This window comes from Nyctibius grandis, chromosome 5 (assembly GCF_013368605.1).
Source record: "Nyctibius grandis isolate bNycGra1 chromosome 5, bNycGra1.pri, whole genome shotgun sequence".
Lineage (NCBI taxonomy): Eukaryota > Metazoa > Chordata > Aves > Nyctibiiformes > Nyctibiidae > Nyctibius > Nyctibius grandis.
The window spans coordinates 18,556,999-18,575,910 of NC_090662.1; the positions used below are offsets into that span (position 1 = coordinate 18,556,999).

An 18,912-nucleotide genomic window follows, 5' to 3' on the forward strand; every position below is an offset into this window, starting at 1 on the left:
AATGGCAACTTCATTTCCTGAAGGATGTCTTCTGATTGCACCTTCACGTGGCCCACAGCCTGTTGGTACTAACACATCAGTCGATATCATTAGAAAGGTCACTGCAGGGGTCATCATGACCTGATGCATGCTTACCAGTCTTTATGAAGACAGCAGAGATGCATTCCCAGCCAAGTGGCTTTAGGAGAAACATTAAAACCACAGTAACTGTAGTTCCTTTCACCGCTGCCTTGCAGGAAGAGCATAGGGAGGCATTTGCTGCTCCACAGGAAACTCTGGCTGTCACCACTGACACATATATGCTGTCTCCTGGGACTGAAGGGAATTCAAATACAGCTATTGGTGCTTTCGAAAGGGTATGGCATTCATTTCCTTAGCCCTCACCCATGCCAAGTGGAGGAAGGAGTTCTGGCATCTCAGTAGCCTTTGTTGGAAGGTAGAAATCAGAAACCCTGGTAGAAATGAGTACAAGCAGCAGTAGTCTCCCCCTCCCCTTGCACACGTAATGTAAGATGCGTTGTGTCAGGTTCTTTCAGTAAGGGACAAGGCGAATCAACAACCCTTTCCTCACCTTGTTTTTCCTCTCTTTTAGCTCCAATGAAAGAACTGAACATGGTCTACTTTGCTAATAAATTCCTGCTGTGCTTTTTCACAGCAGTATTATAGGACAGATTTATCCCAGACCAGTGAAATTTCCTCCAACAAACGAAGTCAGGGCAGACAGCAATGACCTTCAGTCCCAGAACTCGAGCAATTTACACAGGTGCAGTGCATCGTTTTGTTGACTGGGAGGCTGAGTTTGGACTGCTGAGTCTGCACAGCCACAGATCTTTTGATATTCCTGCTCACCTCATCCCTCTTCTGCACTAATCCATCCAGAGCAAGCATTACTGCCTGCTGTTCCCACTGTAACAGCCTCAGGATGGACTCCTCTGAGCACAGACAGCAGCAGGCCTGTGCTTCTTCCCCGCCTCACCTTCCTCCACTGCATCCATAAACTCTTCTATGTAGGAAAAAAATACAAATTCTTTTGTTAGCTCAGAGCTTTGCCTACGCACAGAGGAGAACAAACGCCACAGTCTGCTGTTCTGGTGAGAGAATACGCCTATGTTTACTCTTTCCTGATCCTGGTACCAACGTGTTGAGGATTTTTCTGAAAGCCTTTACTAGGAAACTGCAACTACAGCAGCACCAGGGTGTTTAGGTTTTGCCCATTTTCCCTAGAAAATTCCAGCATGATGAGGCAAAATGGAAATGGGAGGCTCCGACCACCTGAGAGCTAATTTTATTGGGTTATTCTTCTTGGGCTAGGGGCATGGTAGAATCTACTAGCACAGTAACACTCAGAGCAGTTATTTAACTGATAGATATTGCTGAGGGGAGATATCTCCTCTAAACGCATCCATCAGAGCTTTCGACAGCATCCTGTGGAAACATGATATCTAGGAACTAACAGTACCTGATTTGATTGAAGACTTTATGCAGATACTCATTCCTTTTTCAGAGCAACCCTGTCAATACCAGCTTGTTTTCTATTGAGTTCCTTCTTTGGTGGTAAACAGAAATCAGCTTCAAGCACTTTTGGTATCGCTATGTGCTCAAATACTGTGTTCTTTTCCTTCTGTCTGTATTAATATTCTGTTCTTTGCCTAAACATTAATACTGTTTAGGCAAAGAACAGAAGACTGACAGGGGACACAATAGCGTAGGTAGGTAATTTCCCTGAAGGGAATGAGCTGTTCTCTGTGCTCACCGAGGACAGAGCAAGCACGCTGAAATACAGCAAGGGAGATTCAGTTAAACAAGTAACGGAAGTTTTCTAACGATAAAAGTCTTTGAGCGATCTAAAGGCTAAGTGCTTTGCAGAATACACATCACTGAAAGCTCAGCAGAACAGGTTACACAAACACCGACCAGGAACTGCATAGGTATTTCTGTACGCCTTGAAGTAGTAACCCAGCATTTCTTTTTGCTGCTCTATCTCTCCTTTCCTAAAATACAGCTGTTAAAAATTAACATGAAAAATACTCAGCAGACCAAATTCAACAGCCATTTCAGAATAACACGCATTGCTACAAGAAGTTCCTTTTATAATTCTCCTTTAACACCTCTTCTAGTGATGCTGCTATTCTGCTGACATTTGTGATCAGAGATATAGAGCATGAACCAACATTTTTTCAGAAATATGTCTTCGCAACAGTGATAAAGCTTTTATTCTGTCTACCACTTGTAAACAGACAAACTTCTAGCACTCTACTCAAACTTTTAGTGCCAGCTTTACTGTGCAGTTAAAGTACATATGAGTGGGCAATGCTTCCCAGCAAAATAAATTTTTTAAAAAAATCTGTATTTTGTTTTCCTATTTCTTCTTTTACTTTTCTCCTTTTCAAAATTCATTTTACCCTTGTTCTCTTTCATCCTTTCCAGGATTTGGTCTCCATGGATTTCTTTAATTTGCATCGTTTCTGCTATTCTTTCAGAATTTTTCCTTTATGAATAATTATTTTTCCCTGTCTATGTTTTTCCTGTTCTACATTATTGAAGTCTTCTCTAGATGCAAAACAAGAGAAAAAAAACTATTTGTTTTATTTATTGCTGGAGGATTCCTACGAAATAAGGCACAAAACAGCTCTCTAGGTGAAATAGTTGCGAACAAGAGCAAGTCACCCTTTCAGATATGTAAGAGTGTTAGAGCAGCCAACATCTTTTGAAGACAATCTCTTGTTGGCAATTTCAGTAGGTACATTAGGAATTATTTCTAAACAGTAGGCAATTAAATTATAAAATTGTTAATCCTCTCATTGCAGAGGATTTGAAAGGCGTGACTGATTGAAGAATGAATGTCCCACCCCCTTCTAATTAATGGGACTAGTCACACATTAATTAAGAACATGCATAAGCCTTTGCAAGATGCAAGTTGTGTGCCTGTCAGTGGGTAAGACAGAAGTCTGGGGACACTGTTGCTTTATTACAGACAGAATTCATTTACTGCAACTTAAACACCAGTTAGAATCTATTAAATGTACTTAACAATCCTGTTGAAAATTGGAAATAAGAGCAATGTGACTAATGAGAATAAAAATGATTAATTTCTGTTACTCATTTACTTCACAGAGATTAAGGCAGGAGTTCTAGGGAAATAATACTTGAATTGCAAGACAGAGGTGTTCAGAGAAATTTATGGTTCTACATACCATCTTCCTGTTCATGAATAACCATTGATTTCTTATAAGAAGCCACCATGTGCCCACCCAGCCACTCCATCCCTCCTCCTCCTCAGCAGGACAGGGGCGAGAAAATACAATGAAAACTTCATGGGTCAAGATAAGTACAGGGAGATCCCTTGGCAACCACAGTCAGGGGCAAAACAGACTCAACCTGGGGGAGATTAATTTGCTGCCAATTAATAACAGAGCAGGACAGACAGAAATAAAACTAAACCCACCTCCTCTTCTCCTTCCCTCCCCCTCCTTTTTCCCAGGTCCAGCTTCACTCCTGACTCTTCTACCTTCTCACTCCATTTTGAGCTGCACAGGGGGATGGGAAATGGTGGTTGTGGTCAGTTCATAACACTTTTGTCTCTCTTACTCTCTCCTCCTTCATGAACTTCTCCTGCTTGGGTCCCTCATGGGCCACAGTTCCTGCCAGAAAACCTCCTCCTCTCCACATCTGCAGCTCCTGCCAGGAAACTTGTCCCAGTATGGGGTCTCCATGGGCTGCAGCTTCCTTCAGGGCACATTCACCTGCTCTGACATGGAGTCCTCCATGGGCTGCAGGGTGGATGTCTGATCCATCATGGAGCTCCACGGGCTGCAGGGGGACAACCTGCTTCACCATGGTCTTCCCCACAGGCTTCTCTGCTCTGGTGCTTGGAGCACCTCCTCCCCCTCCTTCTTCACTGACCTTGGTATCTGCAGGGCTGTTCCTCTCTTCCTTCCCCCCTACTCTTCTCTTACAGACACTGTGCAGCCCTTTTCACCCTTTCTTAAATATGTTATCACAGAAGTGCTGCCAACATCACTGATGGGCTCAGCTTTGGCCAGCAGTGGGTCCATCTTGGAGCCAGCTGGAACTGGCTCTGTCCAAAATGGGGGCAGCTTCTGGTGTCTTCTCACAGAAGCCACCCATCCAGGTCCCCCAGCTACCAAAACCTTCCCACGTAAACCCAATACACTTCAAAGGCAATAGTCTCCACAGTGCTGAAAAGCACATTCTTCTGCTCTGCCTGCTGTTCATCTATAATGAACATGTTTTATTTCTTATTAGAATATATGTACTGCATCCGTAATAATCATTGCAATGAAATGCTAAAACCCCATCTATTTACTATATACTATTTAGGGTATATTATATAGCTCATGCTTCTTAGAACATTGTTTTTCTTTAACTTTTTATAGTTTAGATGTTTCCATAATCAATAACTCTAAATACTTACATTACAACTAAGTTTCTTCTCCCCTCTTCAGTCTTTAGTTTGTCTTGACAAAGTTGCTTAGTTTTAGTAGAAGTCCAGCTTCACTAGTTGCTTTTCTTTACTCTTGGTGTTTGTCCACATTCACACTTGCTACAAAGCTGTGGTCAACCCAAATGAAAGCTTATGAATTACTTCCTCACCTGATTTAATCTGCCCACATTGGTTACACTGAGCACATCACCTTTGTTTGGTAGAAATCTGGCAACAGATATTTTTTCAAATCAAGTTGTGAAAAGAAGAAAACCACTGCATTGCTGTACAACATGATTTTATTTTTTTCAATGAAATGCCCTAGTGTCATAAAACGGAACACATTTTCTAATCTTGAAGCCAGCAAGACTGGGAAAAAAAGAAAAATAGGACTTTGTTTTCCTATACATAATTTCCATACTGAGACTACATTCAGAGAAAAAAAACCTAGAATTAAAATGTAAGCAGACATTACTTATGCAGGTCTCTTCTTAAAAATAAACTGGACATGTCATACAGCTCACATACGGTGCTCTGCTAGTATAATATGCTACAAATAGAATTATTCAAATGCAACTATGCGTGTTTTCTATTACCGAAGACCTTTCCATTTTATAATGTTGCAACACCTTTGTTACTTACTTCACACTTCATTACCATACTACAAAACAATCTTTTCTCCTTTTCCAGTGGCTTGTTTCTGAGAAAGGGAGCCTTCACTGTGGCTTTCTTTGGAAACACCAAGCACTCAGTTTCAGATATTAAAAATATTCAAAGCACTTCAATATACATTCACAACTAGATTAAACCTTCATTTTTCAAGTAAGGGTCTCATGCCTTGCTAGTAAACTAATGGAAAGAGCTGGTTAGTATTTACTCCTGTTCTCATTTATGAGAACTTGATCTGGATAGCTGTAGCTGTAATGCCTCATCTGTTGGTGAGCTGAGCGTGCAGCATCATATCCTGCACAAGAATTACAGTAACTTGAAGTCTGTGTTCTCTCACAATATTCCAAATAGACCAAAATAACTGCAGAACTTTTTAAACAAATGACACTTCCAAAAATATTTGCACTTGTAGAACTGCATAATCTCATTTTCAATGAGGTTCTTAGGTCAAAAGTACTATTTCACTTATTAAACATGGCTTTAAAAATACAGTATACATAACACTTATGTTACAAACATCCGAAAAGCATTGGATCAATCAACACTTCAACTCATTGCATTAGTAAGGAAAGTAAACAGCGGTACTTTCAGAAAAGTATTCAAGTATTTCCCTGAAATACTATACAACGAAAAACAGATGCTAAAATTTGTATCACTGTACTTTAAGCAAATATCATTTTCAAGTGCTTTTTGTTACACAGAGCAGCATGAATAATACTTCGTAGCAAAGATATAGCACACCATTTTGACATTACACAAAACTGGAATGTAAATAATTTCAATAGAAAAAAAAAAATCAGCCATTTATAACAATTTTCAAGTGCTTCAGTAACAAACTGACCAATCACCATGGCTTACACAGAGCAAATACATGAGAAACATGAAACTAATACAAGCTGAATGACAGAAGTGCCAATAAATATACATGGAGAGTCGTTAGCTGTTCAGACACAAAAATACCCTCAGATGCAATGAGTCTTAAAGAGAACTACACTCTTAAGACAGAAGAGAGTAGGGGCTAACTTCTGATCCTCAAACAGGAATAAATACGTAGGAGAAAATAAAAGTTTAGCCCCAAGCCTACACACTGAATGTGTGTGTCACAATACACAAATCCATACACAACTTAAAGAATCACTCCATAGCTACACACGATAGTCTGATGTTTTTTTGCTATAAAAACGAATCAGCACAGTGAATTCGTGATTTATCAGATGCCAGTTTCTTCTCTTGACTTCACAAAACAAACTGTTTTATTTCATATTCAGTTAAACATTATTTAAAAAATTTTCAATCATCAAATCATATTTTTAAACTTAACATTCCAACGTCTTATTTTGCAAAGACATTTTAATGTATGTAGTAGAATCTCTAAAGAATTGTGTACTGAAGAAGGAAGCTTTTCATATGTTAATTTTAGGTATTTTTAAAAACTTAAAACTTGCTGGTGTTTCAGAAGATATTTATACTTTCCTTTGCCTGTGCCTTCCTGGTATTATATAAGTATCCCTATGAGTTGCTTGCAAGACATTTCAGTTGTAATGTGTGGTATTTGGTATCATCCAAACAGTCATAAACCCCTTTATAATCCCAAAAAGCATCATGCAAGGAAGCCTTTATAAATAGAATATATAGGATAAGGTATGATCTGTATACAGATGTGCTTTTATTTTTCAAAGTATTTCTAAACTCTTACTGTTATTACTTAAAGCCAGGAATGTGTGTTTGAATTGCATTGATAAGTTGCAAGGTATAGTCAAAATTACAAAATGAGATTTTACTAAAAAAAAAGATGCGAATGACAACACTGTTGTCCAGCATTTAAGCCACATGCAACTACATAATCCTCCCAGAAGAAAATGTCCTTCTCAGACACTGAAAATAATCTTGTCTTGATATCTTGGTTTGATGACAATGGGAAGTCCAATGTTTTATAACATTTAGATATTATTGCAACACAACTGCTAAATTAGCTCTCTAGAAAAGCACAGAGAATTTATGTCATCATGAATACATATACATACGCCAATCCTCTCTTTTCTAATGTAACTTGGATTACATTGCTCCAAGATACATTTTAATGATTACAATGTTTTTAAAAAATGACACAATGCAATGTCTAAAATTATACTGAAGCCATCAAAAAAAAACCCCTAAAATTTTAAAATACTTGTCAATTTGACTAAAATGCATATTTACTCAATTTCCTTGAGCTTTTATTTTTTCTTCTCCCCATTGGAGGAACAATGTCTATAGTAATTGTTCAATGCTACTCTGGCTGGAGGCAGCGTCATCTTTACAGTTTTCCTCGATTCCCCTTGCAAATAGTTTCATTAACTGGCAGTGAACCCTGAAAAATACGTAAATCAATTAATAAGAAATAAATGGGTACTACATATTTAATTCTAATAATCCATCAATTTCAAGCAGTTGGACAGAATTCCTTGCTCTAGACTACAGAAACTGCGCTCTTGTTCTTGATACAATCCTGCCCTGCAAAGAGGACTGGATGCTTTCATGTATCTACCACTCCTGTTATTCCTCCGTACAAAAAATTCTACAGGGCACTTAGATGAGCTGATCTTATGCAACATTTATAAAAATAACTTTGGACTGCTAAGTGATTGTGTTTTAATGGAACATACTTGCATGTAAATATTTTGTATTGTGTTCTTAGTTCCCTTTGTTCTAAAAACAACAAAAACAACAAGAAAAAATGAAAAAAGCCCTTCAAATTTCACAAACCTTTATTCCCTTCTGATCTGATTATTTGTACAACTGCAAACTTCTTTCTCCATATGCCAAGGCTGGAGATAAGACTCTGTGCTGTGTGTCTAAAACCACAAAGTATGGGACACACTCAGTATTTCTGTGAGACAAAGATGCCTACTTAAGCTTAACAGGAAAAGCTAGTGGTCAGAGTAATGAGGTACTCCACCCATTTAAAAAGAATCCTCCCAACGCCACCTTCCCCTTCAGCACTTCAAGCACATCATATCAGTTCCTCAGAAGTAAGTAGGACTCCAAAGGCAGAGCCATCCATTTATCTCGGCCAGAGTCATCATTTACAATATACGTGGTTGGAGTATTCTCTGGAAAGGACTCAAAAAAAAGTTTATCATCAGAAGATTCAAATTTGCTTTGTGGGGGCACCTTTTGGGGATATCTTTATGAACACCTTAAAAATCACTGAAAAGGCTTAATATGTTTTCTGGTACATGGAGAGAAAAATCAATGCTTACCTCACTTCAATTGCTGAACTGTCCAGAGTTTCTCCATCACAATTCCAGGTACTATTAGCAATATTACAGCAACAGGCTGGATGATCTCTGCAGAAGTGGCCAAAACGTTTCTTTCCTATGTCTGTGACATTGCTTTCATTGTCTTCCAAAAGCTTTGATGTAAATTGAAAACTCTTCACCCGATAAACATCTACAAATGAGAAGTCAAACTACAAGAAAAAAATAAATCAAAACAAGCAATTACAATTAGTTAAATACATTTGATAAGTAAAGCAACTCAGCATGCAGAATCTTGTATTCAGGAAAGTCTGTCCATTCCAATTTTCTAGAGAAGCTTACCTGAGGCATAGAGCGATTTTTGTTTTTAAAAAACCGCACAAGTCAGAAACAATAAAGCAAAAATGGAACCTTACTTTTCAATGGTCCTCTTGAAGTAGCTGCAATACTGCCACTTTATAGGTAATCAGGTAACAGGTTCTGAGATTATGAGTAAATTTGGTATAAAAACTTTAAAAATTTGGTATAAAAACTATTATAACATGGAATCAAAGCCAAAAAGGTTTGGATTGGATCTCTGTACCATCCTCAGGACCTGTTCAACTACAGCCCTTAAGACACATGGGCTTTCCTGAAAGCCTTCTGCTTCTGCGTTTGGAACAATGTCCTGAAGGTGAGAATTCCATGGCATTGTGATCACAACACAGAGCTGGGTGTACATGAAAATCAGAATAGAGGCAATATTATTACATTCCAACAAAATAAAAATAATTTTAACTAGTTAATTTAGGTAGAAAAAGTAGGACAATTAGAGATTGCTCTTATTAACACAGGTTGCAGATTTGCAGTACAATATTGTACAAATGCTTTAAAACTGGCTTTGTAAATTAAAGGAACAATCAAATTAGAGGGTGCGCCCACCTGCCCTTAAAGCAACTTAACTGATATGGACTTAAACATTTAGCAAGCTGTAACAAATGCAGACAAGTCATTTAGCAAAGGCAATGGAGTATGTCTGTGTGTGTCTATAGGAAGGGGACGGCAAGGAAGTAAAAGTGAACAAAGAAACAGTTTGCCCATAAACCAGTGTGTATTAATGTGTATTAATGTACAGTCACCCTTTTCTTCCTTTTTCTTTTCACATTTTCTTAAGTTTTCAAATAGGGTTTCCCACTATTATGGTAGATGCTAACCTGAGGTGAGGACATATGTACAACCCTGCATTAGACCTATACTGCCAAACCAACATATCCCAGAGAGAAACAGCTGAGAAGCACTGGAAGGGGAATAGCCACAGCGGCAATCACAAAAAGCATCACACTTGAAGGGGCCTCCTAGGTCTTAACTTCCCTCAGCTTTTAACCATAAACAAACTGTGAAGTTGTCAAACTCCACACTTGGAAGCAGTGGCTCACAGATACAACGAAGCTCACTAAGCAGCGTCCTAGTCCAAACAGCTTAGTTGCAAAAACCAGTATCCACGGCTGCACAGAGCCACCCATGAATGCTCTCATGTCTCAAGTCTTAGCAGAATGTAGGCTCTTGATCAATGTTGAAGCCAATCTGTAAGGTAGCCAGGGAAGGCTTCAAATAATCAAAAATATCAAGGAAACAGGGAGAGTGAGTGTGAAGAAGTGAAGGGAAGAAGAGACTGAGAACAGCAGGAAGGAGGAATACAGACACACACACACAACGTCCCAGGGAATGGTAATGAGGAAATATAGCAAAGAGAATCTATACTAATTCTTCTACAGCGGAGGAAGAATAGCTTCATAAACAAGCGAGATTTATTATTGCTTTATAACCAGATATGACAGTAGTCCATTGTTCAGAGAATTTCCAGAACATGTTAATAATATCAGCTTGTGACAAATATTAAATGTGTGTGTTCACAGCCACAGCTCTGGTTTCAACAGATACTCCAAACCAAAGCAGTGATGAATCTTCCCTCATAGTTTATGCTGACAGCTACAGCACATGCAAGGAATAATTTTGAAGCTGAATGCATAAAGCTCATATCCTGGTCATATATATGTAAGTAAAATGCTGCTAAAAGCCTGCAGTCCACAATCAAACTGCAGTTCTAGTAACTTTTTTCTAAACAACATTTTTATACAGTTTACAAAAAAACAATTTATTACTCTTCACTACATCTTCTACCTCAGCTACGTTATACTGCTGTGAGCAGTTTCATGACAAATACATGAGGGCACAGTTGTGATAAAATCACTTAAATATGTCCAGACAGCAAATATATGGAAAACGTTATGAAACAGAATTCAATTAGCAAAAGTAGGATTTTGTTAGAATGCTATGGCCAATCACTTGACTTAGCTAAAATGTGTGTTTTTTTTTTTTTTTTTTGTAAATGGTACACATGCTGATATTATATCACCCAAAATGTATACGTTTTTTTATAAAAAAAATAAAAAAACCTGCTTTGTAGATGTCCTTTTTGTCGTATAAGAATATCTATATTTACAACTTACACTGACTCTGGATAATTCATTGTCAAAGTGAATACACACCTGATCATCTTGATTTGTATGTCTGACAAGATACCGTAGAAAATCAAATCTGGAGCATTTACGAACTAGAATGAGGTCAGCTGAACCATCTGCCAAATGAGCTGCTGGTGAAAGACCTTTTGGACTTCGTGGACAGGCACAGCTCATATTAACTGCATTGATGGCTAGAAATTTCCCTTTCATAACCTTCCATTCTTCTTCATCTTCTGAAACACATCAATAAAGGCATGGAGATAGGTTATATTTGATCTACTCACAAGAACACTCAAAATCAATCATTCTTGGCAACTTAGAAGTTTTTACTGGGCATATTCATGCACCGTCAATAAGTATCTAAAATAAATTGCATTTTAAAAAAATCTATTTTCCATATACTAACAGAGAAAGTTGCTTTCTCCCTTCACAGATTGTGATTATCTACTAAAACTGCTCACTGTTTGACATATGCATGTCAAATTCAGGATCAATGCTATTTGGGTAAACCCACAAAGCCTTAGGCAGGGAAAAGACAGAGGCAAGTTACAACTCTCGTAGTGTGAAAGTTCAGGGGGAATTTTAACTTTTTAAAAATTTTATTCTTGCTCTTCAACATTTTAATCTTAAATAAACAATGATGTGAAGACAGATGTTTACTTATTTGGTTTCTAAATCAATATTCCTCTTCTGCCTCAATGCCATAAATTATACTAAAAAAAAAAAAAAAAAAGACAAATAATGAATAACCTCATTAATGTTTATAAATATGTAAAGGGCAAGTGTCATGAGGATGGAGCCAGGCTCTTCTCAGTGACATCCCTTGACAGGACAAGGGGCAATGGGTGCAAGCTGGAACACAGGAGGTTCCACTTAAATTTGAGGAAAAACTTCTTTACTGTAAGGGTGACTGAACACTGGAACAGGCTGCCCAGAGAGGTTGTGGAGTCTCCTTCTCTGGAGACATTCAAAACCCGCCTGGACGCGTTCCTGTGTGATATGGTCTAGGCAATCCTGCCCCGGCAGGGGTATTGGACTAGATGATCTTTCGAGGTCCCTTCCAATCCCTAACATTCTGTGATTCTGTGATTCTGTGAGATGACTCAGGGTTCAGCAAGGACCAGCAGGCAGCAGATCAGAAGCCTGCTTCCACCCCAACCCCAAATGTCTGATGAATACTATTAACAGAGGTGAACCTTCCTGCGCGTAAATCTTCAGAGACTTCGGGAAAACAATAAAAAAGTCTGTTTTCAACAACATGAAACTTTTCTGTTAGAGATTAGACCGAGGCTAAGCTTAAATGTGTGACAGCATCAATACTACCAAGAAGCAGAGGAATTTTCTGGAACAAAGAAACTGCCAGGCACTGCAGAGAGTTGTCATCTAAACTGTATTTTCTTGAATATGGATAAAAATAGATTAAAAATGCCTTTGCATTTTTAGATTACACATAACCGCCTTCCTCACTACAGTAAGAAAAAGCCATAAAGCAGCCATAACTCTCCTTTTCTCCTCCCAATATAAGTAGACTCAGATATTTGAAATGAACAACTCCACAGAAGTAATGACTGTAGAATACTCCATGGAGATACATGTGGTTCTAAGAGTGGAGCTCAGCAGTGAAGTACCATTGTTGATGATGCAGGTAAAACTAAGGAATGAACAAAAAACGATAAAAGTTTTTTATAAAAGCTTATTAAAGTTTGATCATCAAACCACAGCAAGGTAGAGGTTTTGAGGCATATTAACTGGTACAGACTTAGAATATCTAACATTATTCAGTTCCCCACATTTGGGTTAATTTATAGTTATTTTCAGGGTGGTGCTTTGATAGGACTATAGATGTCATCTATGCTATATATTTCATGTCTTGAAATTCTGATATTCTTCACTGTCTTAGTTTTAGGAATTTCACACTTACTTTAGAGAATCATTATTACAATTGTCTAGGTAATTTTGGACCTTAAGTCTATGATGCATTCATTTTGAATTGACCTCTTCCAAGCTTTATATAATAGAAAAATAAGAAAAAAAAAAAGAAAAAAAAATGTTTGGAAAGTATTCTGTAGTCCTTTGCTCTTTGAACTTTTCTCGCTTCCTTGAATTTTTATTCATTGGAACTTCTTACTATCTAACCTTTAGTAACAGAACTAAGAAAAACAGAATTCCAGGAAAAATAGAGTAGGATTATAATGTGACAAAAGACTTAAAGGAAACTAAAAACTTTATTATTTTCCCATCTAGACTATCCTCTCTATCTCCTGATAAACAAATCAGTAATAATAAGAAAAAATGCAGCTCTAAAATTCAACATTTTCCCATCATTTGCCAGAGTGGTTTTAGTTTTGCTTGCTTTACTGCTCATATTTTTATGTTGCTTTCAAACAGGACACTACAGAAAGTAATAATTTAAATCAGATTCAAAATGTGTATCTTAAGAGAGATGAGAAATACTTAAATGTCCAACTACAGAATGACTTTGTTCAGGCTCCAGGCAAATGACGAGGCCCTGCTCTGAGATGAAGGTAACTGAACAGAACATAAGAAATTACTGGAACTGGAAACATCTGTGTCCAGAACTATGCAAGAAAAACAGGCATTTTCTGACATAGAAACAACAAAATGAAAACAACACCCTTTACTGATAAATCCTTTTGTTGTTTATCTGAGAAGCATTAATAATTTAGTCTATAGTGTGCCTAGATATATGTTAACTTTTGAAGTATGCTCACTGTAATAAATAAGTCTCAAATTACTTCAAGTAGAATGCTTATATATGTTACTGTAATAGATTGTTTTCACCTGGTGGAAAAGTACCTTTCAGTATAAATTTCAGCATGTTACTCATAAAAAGCTTCACTTTTGAAGTAAGAACAAAGTCAGGGTATTTATCACATTTTAAATGACTAGCTGTTTTCATACCCATTCTGCAGGGTGCATCACAGTAATAGCAAAAATTATTCACCCAAAATCTCTTTCATACAATATAGCAATCATAAGCAGGGAGAGCATAAATGGTACTCATTTCGACTATTGTGTATATATACTGTAAGTTCCTGAATCAGTGTAAAGTACTAACGCTCAAAGTTTACTCAACACATGCACATAGACTTCTGCACAATATAAAGAAATAAGTTCAGTGACAGCCAGTGCAAGCAGCCTTCTGAACTTACCTGAACTGTCCACAAACCAAGCAGGCACAATGAAAGAGCCAGCCAATACACCCTGCTCAGTAAAAAGCTTATTTGAGGTGGCGATTTAAAATCCTTTTTATTGCAAATCAAGAGTAGTTGATTGTTATTGTTTGCTTACCAGTACTGCATGGAGAAGAAACTAGACTGCAAAGCAAGCCAGCTACCAGAAATAAAATGGATCTACGTAAACAATAACCTACATAATCAGCTGCTTAATGTCTTGTGCAATGCTGGCTAAAGCAGCCTTGATTGCTCACTAACCTGTAGCTTTCTTCTGCCTTTGCTCCTTTGCTGGATCAAAGCAAAATGGCAGATTTAAAAAAAAAAACAAAAACAAAAAGCCCAAACAAAAAACCCCATCCAAACACAAAAAAAACCCAAAACAAAACAAACACCAAAACAAAACCCCCCACAAACAAAAGAAAAAAGGTTGGCAATTTCTAACTACAGTTATTTCTCAGAAAGATATTTTTTCTTACAAAAAAAAACTAATACCAGATTTAGCTCCTAAGAAAATATTTTATAAATCAATTTCTTTAGCTGAATCTGGGCATAAGTTAAAACAACTCAATAAATACTCCACTCTGGCCATCTGTTGACTGTATCAAAGATCTGAAAGCAGTAGCTGCGATGAAAGCACTATATATAAGCATGCGTAACGGGAATTCAAGCTGGCATAGAAATCTATATACAGGCTTTATGCTACCAATGAATCTCTATAGTATGATGATATTCTTTTTGCCAACACATGCCTAAAACCTGACAGATACCATGCAGGACGTAACCCGGTGGATAGATGATGGTAAAGCTGTGGATGTGGTCTATCTCAATTTCAGTAAAGCGTTTGACACGGTCTCCCACAGCATCCTCACAGCTAAACTGAGGAAGTGTGGTCTGGATGATCAGATAGTGAGGTGGATTGCGAACTGGCTGAAGGAAAGAAGCCAGAGAGTGGTGGTCAATGGGACAGAGTCCCACTGGAGGCCTGTGTCTAGCGGAGTCCCTCAAGGGTCGGTACTGGGACCAGTACTATTCAATATATTCATTAATGACTTGGATGAGGGAATAGAGTGCACTGTCAGCAAGTTCGCTGATGACACAAAACTGGGAGGAGTGGCTGACACACGGGAAGGCTGCGCAGCCATTCAGAGGGACCAGACAGGCTGGAGAGTTGGGCGGGGAGAAATTTAATGAAATATAACAAGGGCAAGTGTAGAGTCCTGCATCTGGGCAAGAACGACCCCATGTACCAGTACAAGTTGGGGGCAGAGCTGTTGGAGAGCAGCGTAGGGGAAAGGGACATGGGGGTCCTAGTGGACAGCAGGATGACCATGAGCCAGCAGTGTGCCCTTGTGGCCAAGAAGGCCAATGGCATCCTGGGGTGTAGTAGAAGGGGTGTGGTTGGCAGGTCGAGAGAGGTTCTCCTCCCCCTCTGGTGAGGCCGCATCTGGAATATTGTGTCCAGTTCTGGGCCCCTCAGTTCAAGAAGGACAGGGAACTGCTAGAGAGAGTCCAGCGCAGAGCCACGAAGATGATTAAGGGAGTGGAACATCTCCCTTATGAGGAGAGGCTGAGGGAGCTGGGTCTCTTTAGCTTAGAGAAGAGGAGACTGAGGGGTGACCTCATTAATGTTTATAAATATGGAAAGGGCAAGTGTCATGAGGATGGAGCCAGGCTCTTCTCAGTGACATCCCTTGACAGGACAAGGGGCAATGGGTGCAAGCTGGAGCACAGGAGGTTCCACATAAATATGAGGAAAAACTTCTTTACGGTGAGGGTGACCGAACACTGGAACAGGCTGCCCAGAGGGGTTGTGGAGTCTCCTTCTCTGGAGACATTCAAAACCCGCCTGGACGCGTTCCTGTGTGATATGGTCTAGGCAATCCTGCTCTGGCAGGGGGATTGGACTAGATGATCTTTCGAGGTCCCTTCCAATCCCTAACATTCTGTGATTCTGTGAAAATAACTGTGATTATAAGATAATCTAGGTCGTAAGACCAATGTTTGTGTCAAGAAAGTTAAGGTTTTATGCACTGGGCTCTACAAGAAAAAAAAAAAAAAAAAAAAAGAGTAAAAGCAGAAGTAAGCATGCATGGGAAGGCCGTCTGCTGTTTAAGAGGGATTTATCCAAGACGATGAACTGAGACCAGAGGCGAAACTCGGCTAAATGAATCTGCATATCTTACTCCAGCAAGGCCGCAAGTGTATCAGTATCAGCGCTTCCCATTAGGACGTAGTACTCAGACATAAAGAGATAAAACTAGGAGGATGATTGCACAGAATCCAGTATATTAACAATTGTTTTAACAAAAGGAAGGAAAAGTTAAGCCCATAAAAAAAAATCCACAGAAGTGTGCGCAGGGGTTGGGGCGGGGGGCGGAAATGAGAATAAGGATAGCATAACCTGAGAAAGAAGAGAAAAATCTCATTTATCATTTATACTAAGTATTGGCAGGGTATTGTACAGAAATACTTAAGTCTACTAGATCGGTTATTAGTTGTCCAAGTTCAATGCCTCATATTTATTTAATAAACAGCTTTACATAGGGTGACTTCTGTGTTAACAAACACAAATTTTTAATCCTTATCTATTCTAAAAGTTATCTTAATGAACTGCTTCCTTTTATACTACCTCACAGTTTATCAGTTAAGTCCTTTTCACAAAAAGAGCAGAGTCCTAGCTCACAGAATATATCTTTCCTGAAGAAAAGAAACTCAACACATTGAAATATACAAGTAATTAGTCTAATTTTATCAGAATTGCCTGAGGTTTGGGTGGGGAGACACCTTACATATTTTTCACATATTTACATGTATCTTCCTCAAACTCAAAGAAACAATGGATTACCTAGTAACAATATTAAAAAAAAACCCAAAACACACACATTTGAACTGAGATATTCTGAAAAATAATAATTTGTATAATACTGCACCATTTTACTTTTTATGACAAATTACCTTCCTGTTTTAATCCACTTTCCTTGTGCTGTTCTGCCAGTTGTTGCTCACTTTTCTTGCAAATGTAACATCTGAAAACAAAAATACCATTCATTTCCTGAACAAAACTGTTATTCAGTTCAACTTTTTTGTTTCACCCAACCATTACAAGACCTTCCTCCACCACAAGATGCAGCATGGCACTGGCCACCCTGATGTTGCATGAATCATGACAGCCCTGCAGGCAGTACAGGTACTTAAGTACAGTGCTGAAGATCACTGGATGACAGAAATAACAGCATCACAGAGCCATAAGATCACGCAGGGTGGAAGGGACCCCTGATATGGTCCAAACCTCTGCTCAAAGCAGGTCTGATAGGATCAGGATGTTCAGTGTCTTGGTTCAATCAAGTTTTGAATATCTGCAAGGGTAGACTCCACAAGACCTCTGGGCAACCTGTTCCAATATTTGACTGCTGTAACAGTGAAAGACATTGACATACTGGAGCCAGTCCTTCATCTCACAAGTGCTGAGTACAGGGGAAGAATCACTTTTCTTGACCTGTTGTCTTCTCTTTTGCTTAGAAAGCCCAATATACAGTTGGGCCTTCCCTGCTGCAAGGACACACTGCTGACCCAGGTACAGATGTTGTCCACCAGGATCCTGAAGTTCTTTTCCACAGAGCTGCCTTCCAGCCAGTCAGTGCCCAGTCAGTACTGTTGCATGGGACTATTCCACCCCAGGTACAGGACGTTTGCCTCTCCTGAACTTCACGAGGTTCCTATCAGCCATTTCTTCAGCCCATCAAGGACCCTCTGAATAGCAGCCCTGACTTTCAACATGTAAACCACTTCTCACAATCTGGTATCATCCATAAAACTGCTGAGAGTGCACTCTCTGCCACCGTCCCAGTCATTAATAAAGATGTTGCACAGTATTAGCCCCAGGATTGATCCCCAAGGGACACCATTAGTAATTGGCTGCCAGCTGGACTTGGTACTCACAACCTTTCTAGGTAGTTTAGCCAGTTTTCCACCCATCCACTTATCTAGTCCACACCTCATCAATTTGGTTTTAAGAATACTACAGGAAACAGCATCAAAGACCTTGCTAAAGTCAAGGTATGTAACATCCACTGTTTCCCCCTCATCCACAGGCCTGGGGACCTGTAAGGCCTGGGAGCAGACAACATCAGTGAAAACTTGGGCAAAGGAGGCATTTCCCAGCCTTTTTTGTACCTTTTACCACTAGGTCCCCCATACCACTAAGCAGCAGGCCCACAGTTCCTTTAGCCTTTTGCTATGATTGGTATACTTATGCAATCCCTTTGTAAGAACTAACACCCTTCACATCCCTCACTGATTTCAATTCCACCTGAGCTATGGCTTTCTCAGTTCCATCCCTGCACATTTAGGCAATGTCTCTGTGTTCCTCCAAAGTAACCCATTCCACTTCCACCTTGTTTTTTTCTCAGATCCTAGCTCATCCACATTAGTTTTCTATCATGCTTACTCAAGTTTCTGCATATCAGCATGGACAGCTCCTGTGCTCTGAGGAGGTATCAACCAACTCTCCTGGGCCTTTGTCCTCCAGGGCAGTCTCCCATGGGATCTTGCCAAGATTCCTGAATAAATCAAAATCTGCTCTCCTGAAGTTCATGGTTGGTTGCAATTCTACTTTTTGTCTTGCTCACTTCTCTCAGGATTTTGAACTCTATAATCTCACAGTCACAGCCACCAAGACTGTCTTCAACTGTCACATCCCCAACTTTCCTTTTCTGTTAACAAAACTAGCAGAGCATTTCTCAAAGTCAGCTTGTCAATCACCTGCATGATCACTGTCATCACCACTCTCCAGGATTCTTCTAAATTGTTTGTGCCCAGTCCTATTGCCCTTACAGCAATTATCAGGCTGTATAAAATCCCTC

At 39.1% G+C, this 18,912-nt stretch overlaps 1 protein-coding gene across 5 annotated transcripts in view; it reads right to left on the bottom strand.

The window, feature by feature from the left end:
• Positions 1-4,725: 4,725 nt before the first annotated feature.
• The window catches only part of CERK (ceramide kinase), a 44,529-nt gene continuing 30,342 nt past the window's right edge, over positions 4,726-18,912 (bottom strand). For 2 of the 5 annotated variants that reach the window (XM_068402260.1, XM_068402256.1), the window contains 5 exons: positions 17,006-17,076; positions 10,881-11,086; positions 8,356-8,564; positions 7,859-7,947; positions 4,726-7,463 (listed from right to left, as the gene is read on the bottom strand). In XM_068402260.1, the coding sequence (XP_068258361.1) occupies positions 7,447-7,463; positions 7,859-7,947; positions 8,356-8,564; positions 10,881-11,086; positions 17,006-17,076 (592 nt within the window). In that variant the 3' untranslated portion in view covers positions 4,726-7,446. The other 3 variants (XM_068402257.1, XM_068402258.1, XM_068402259.1) reach the window with 3 other exon arrangements.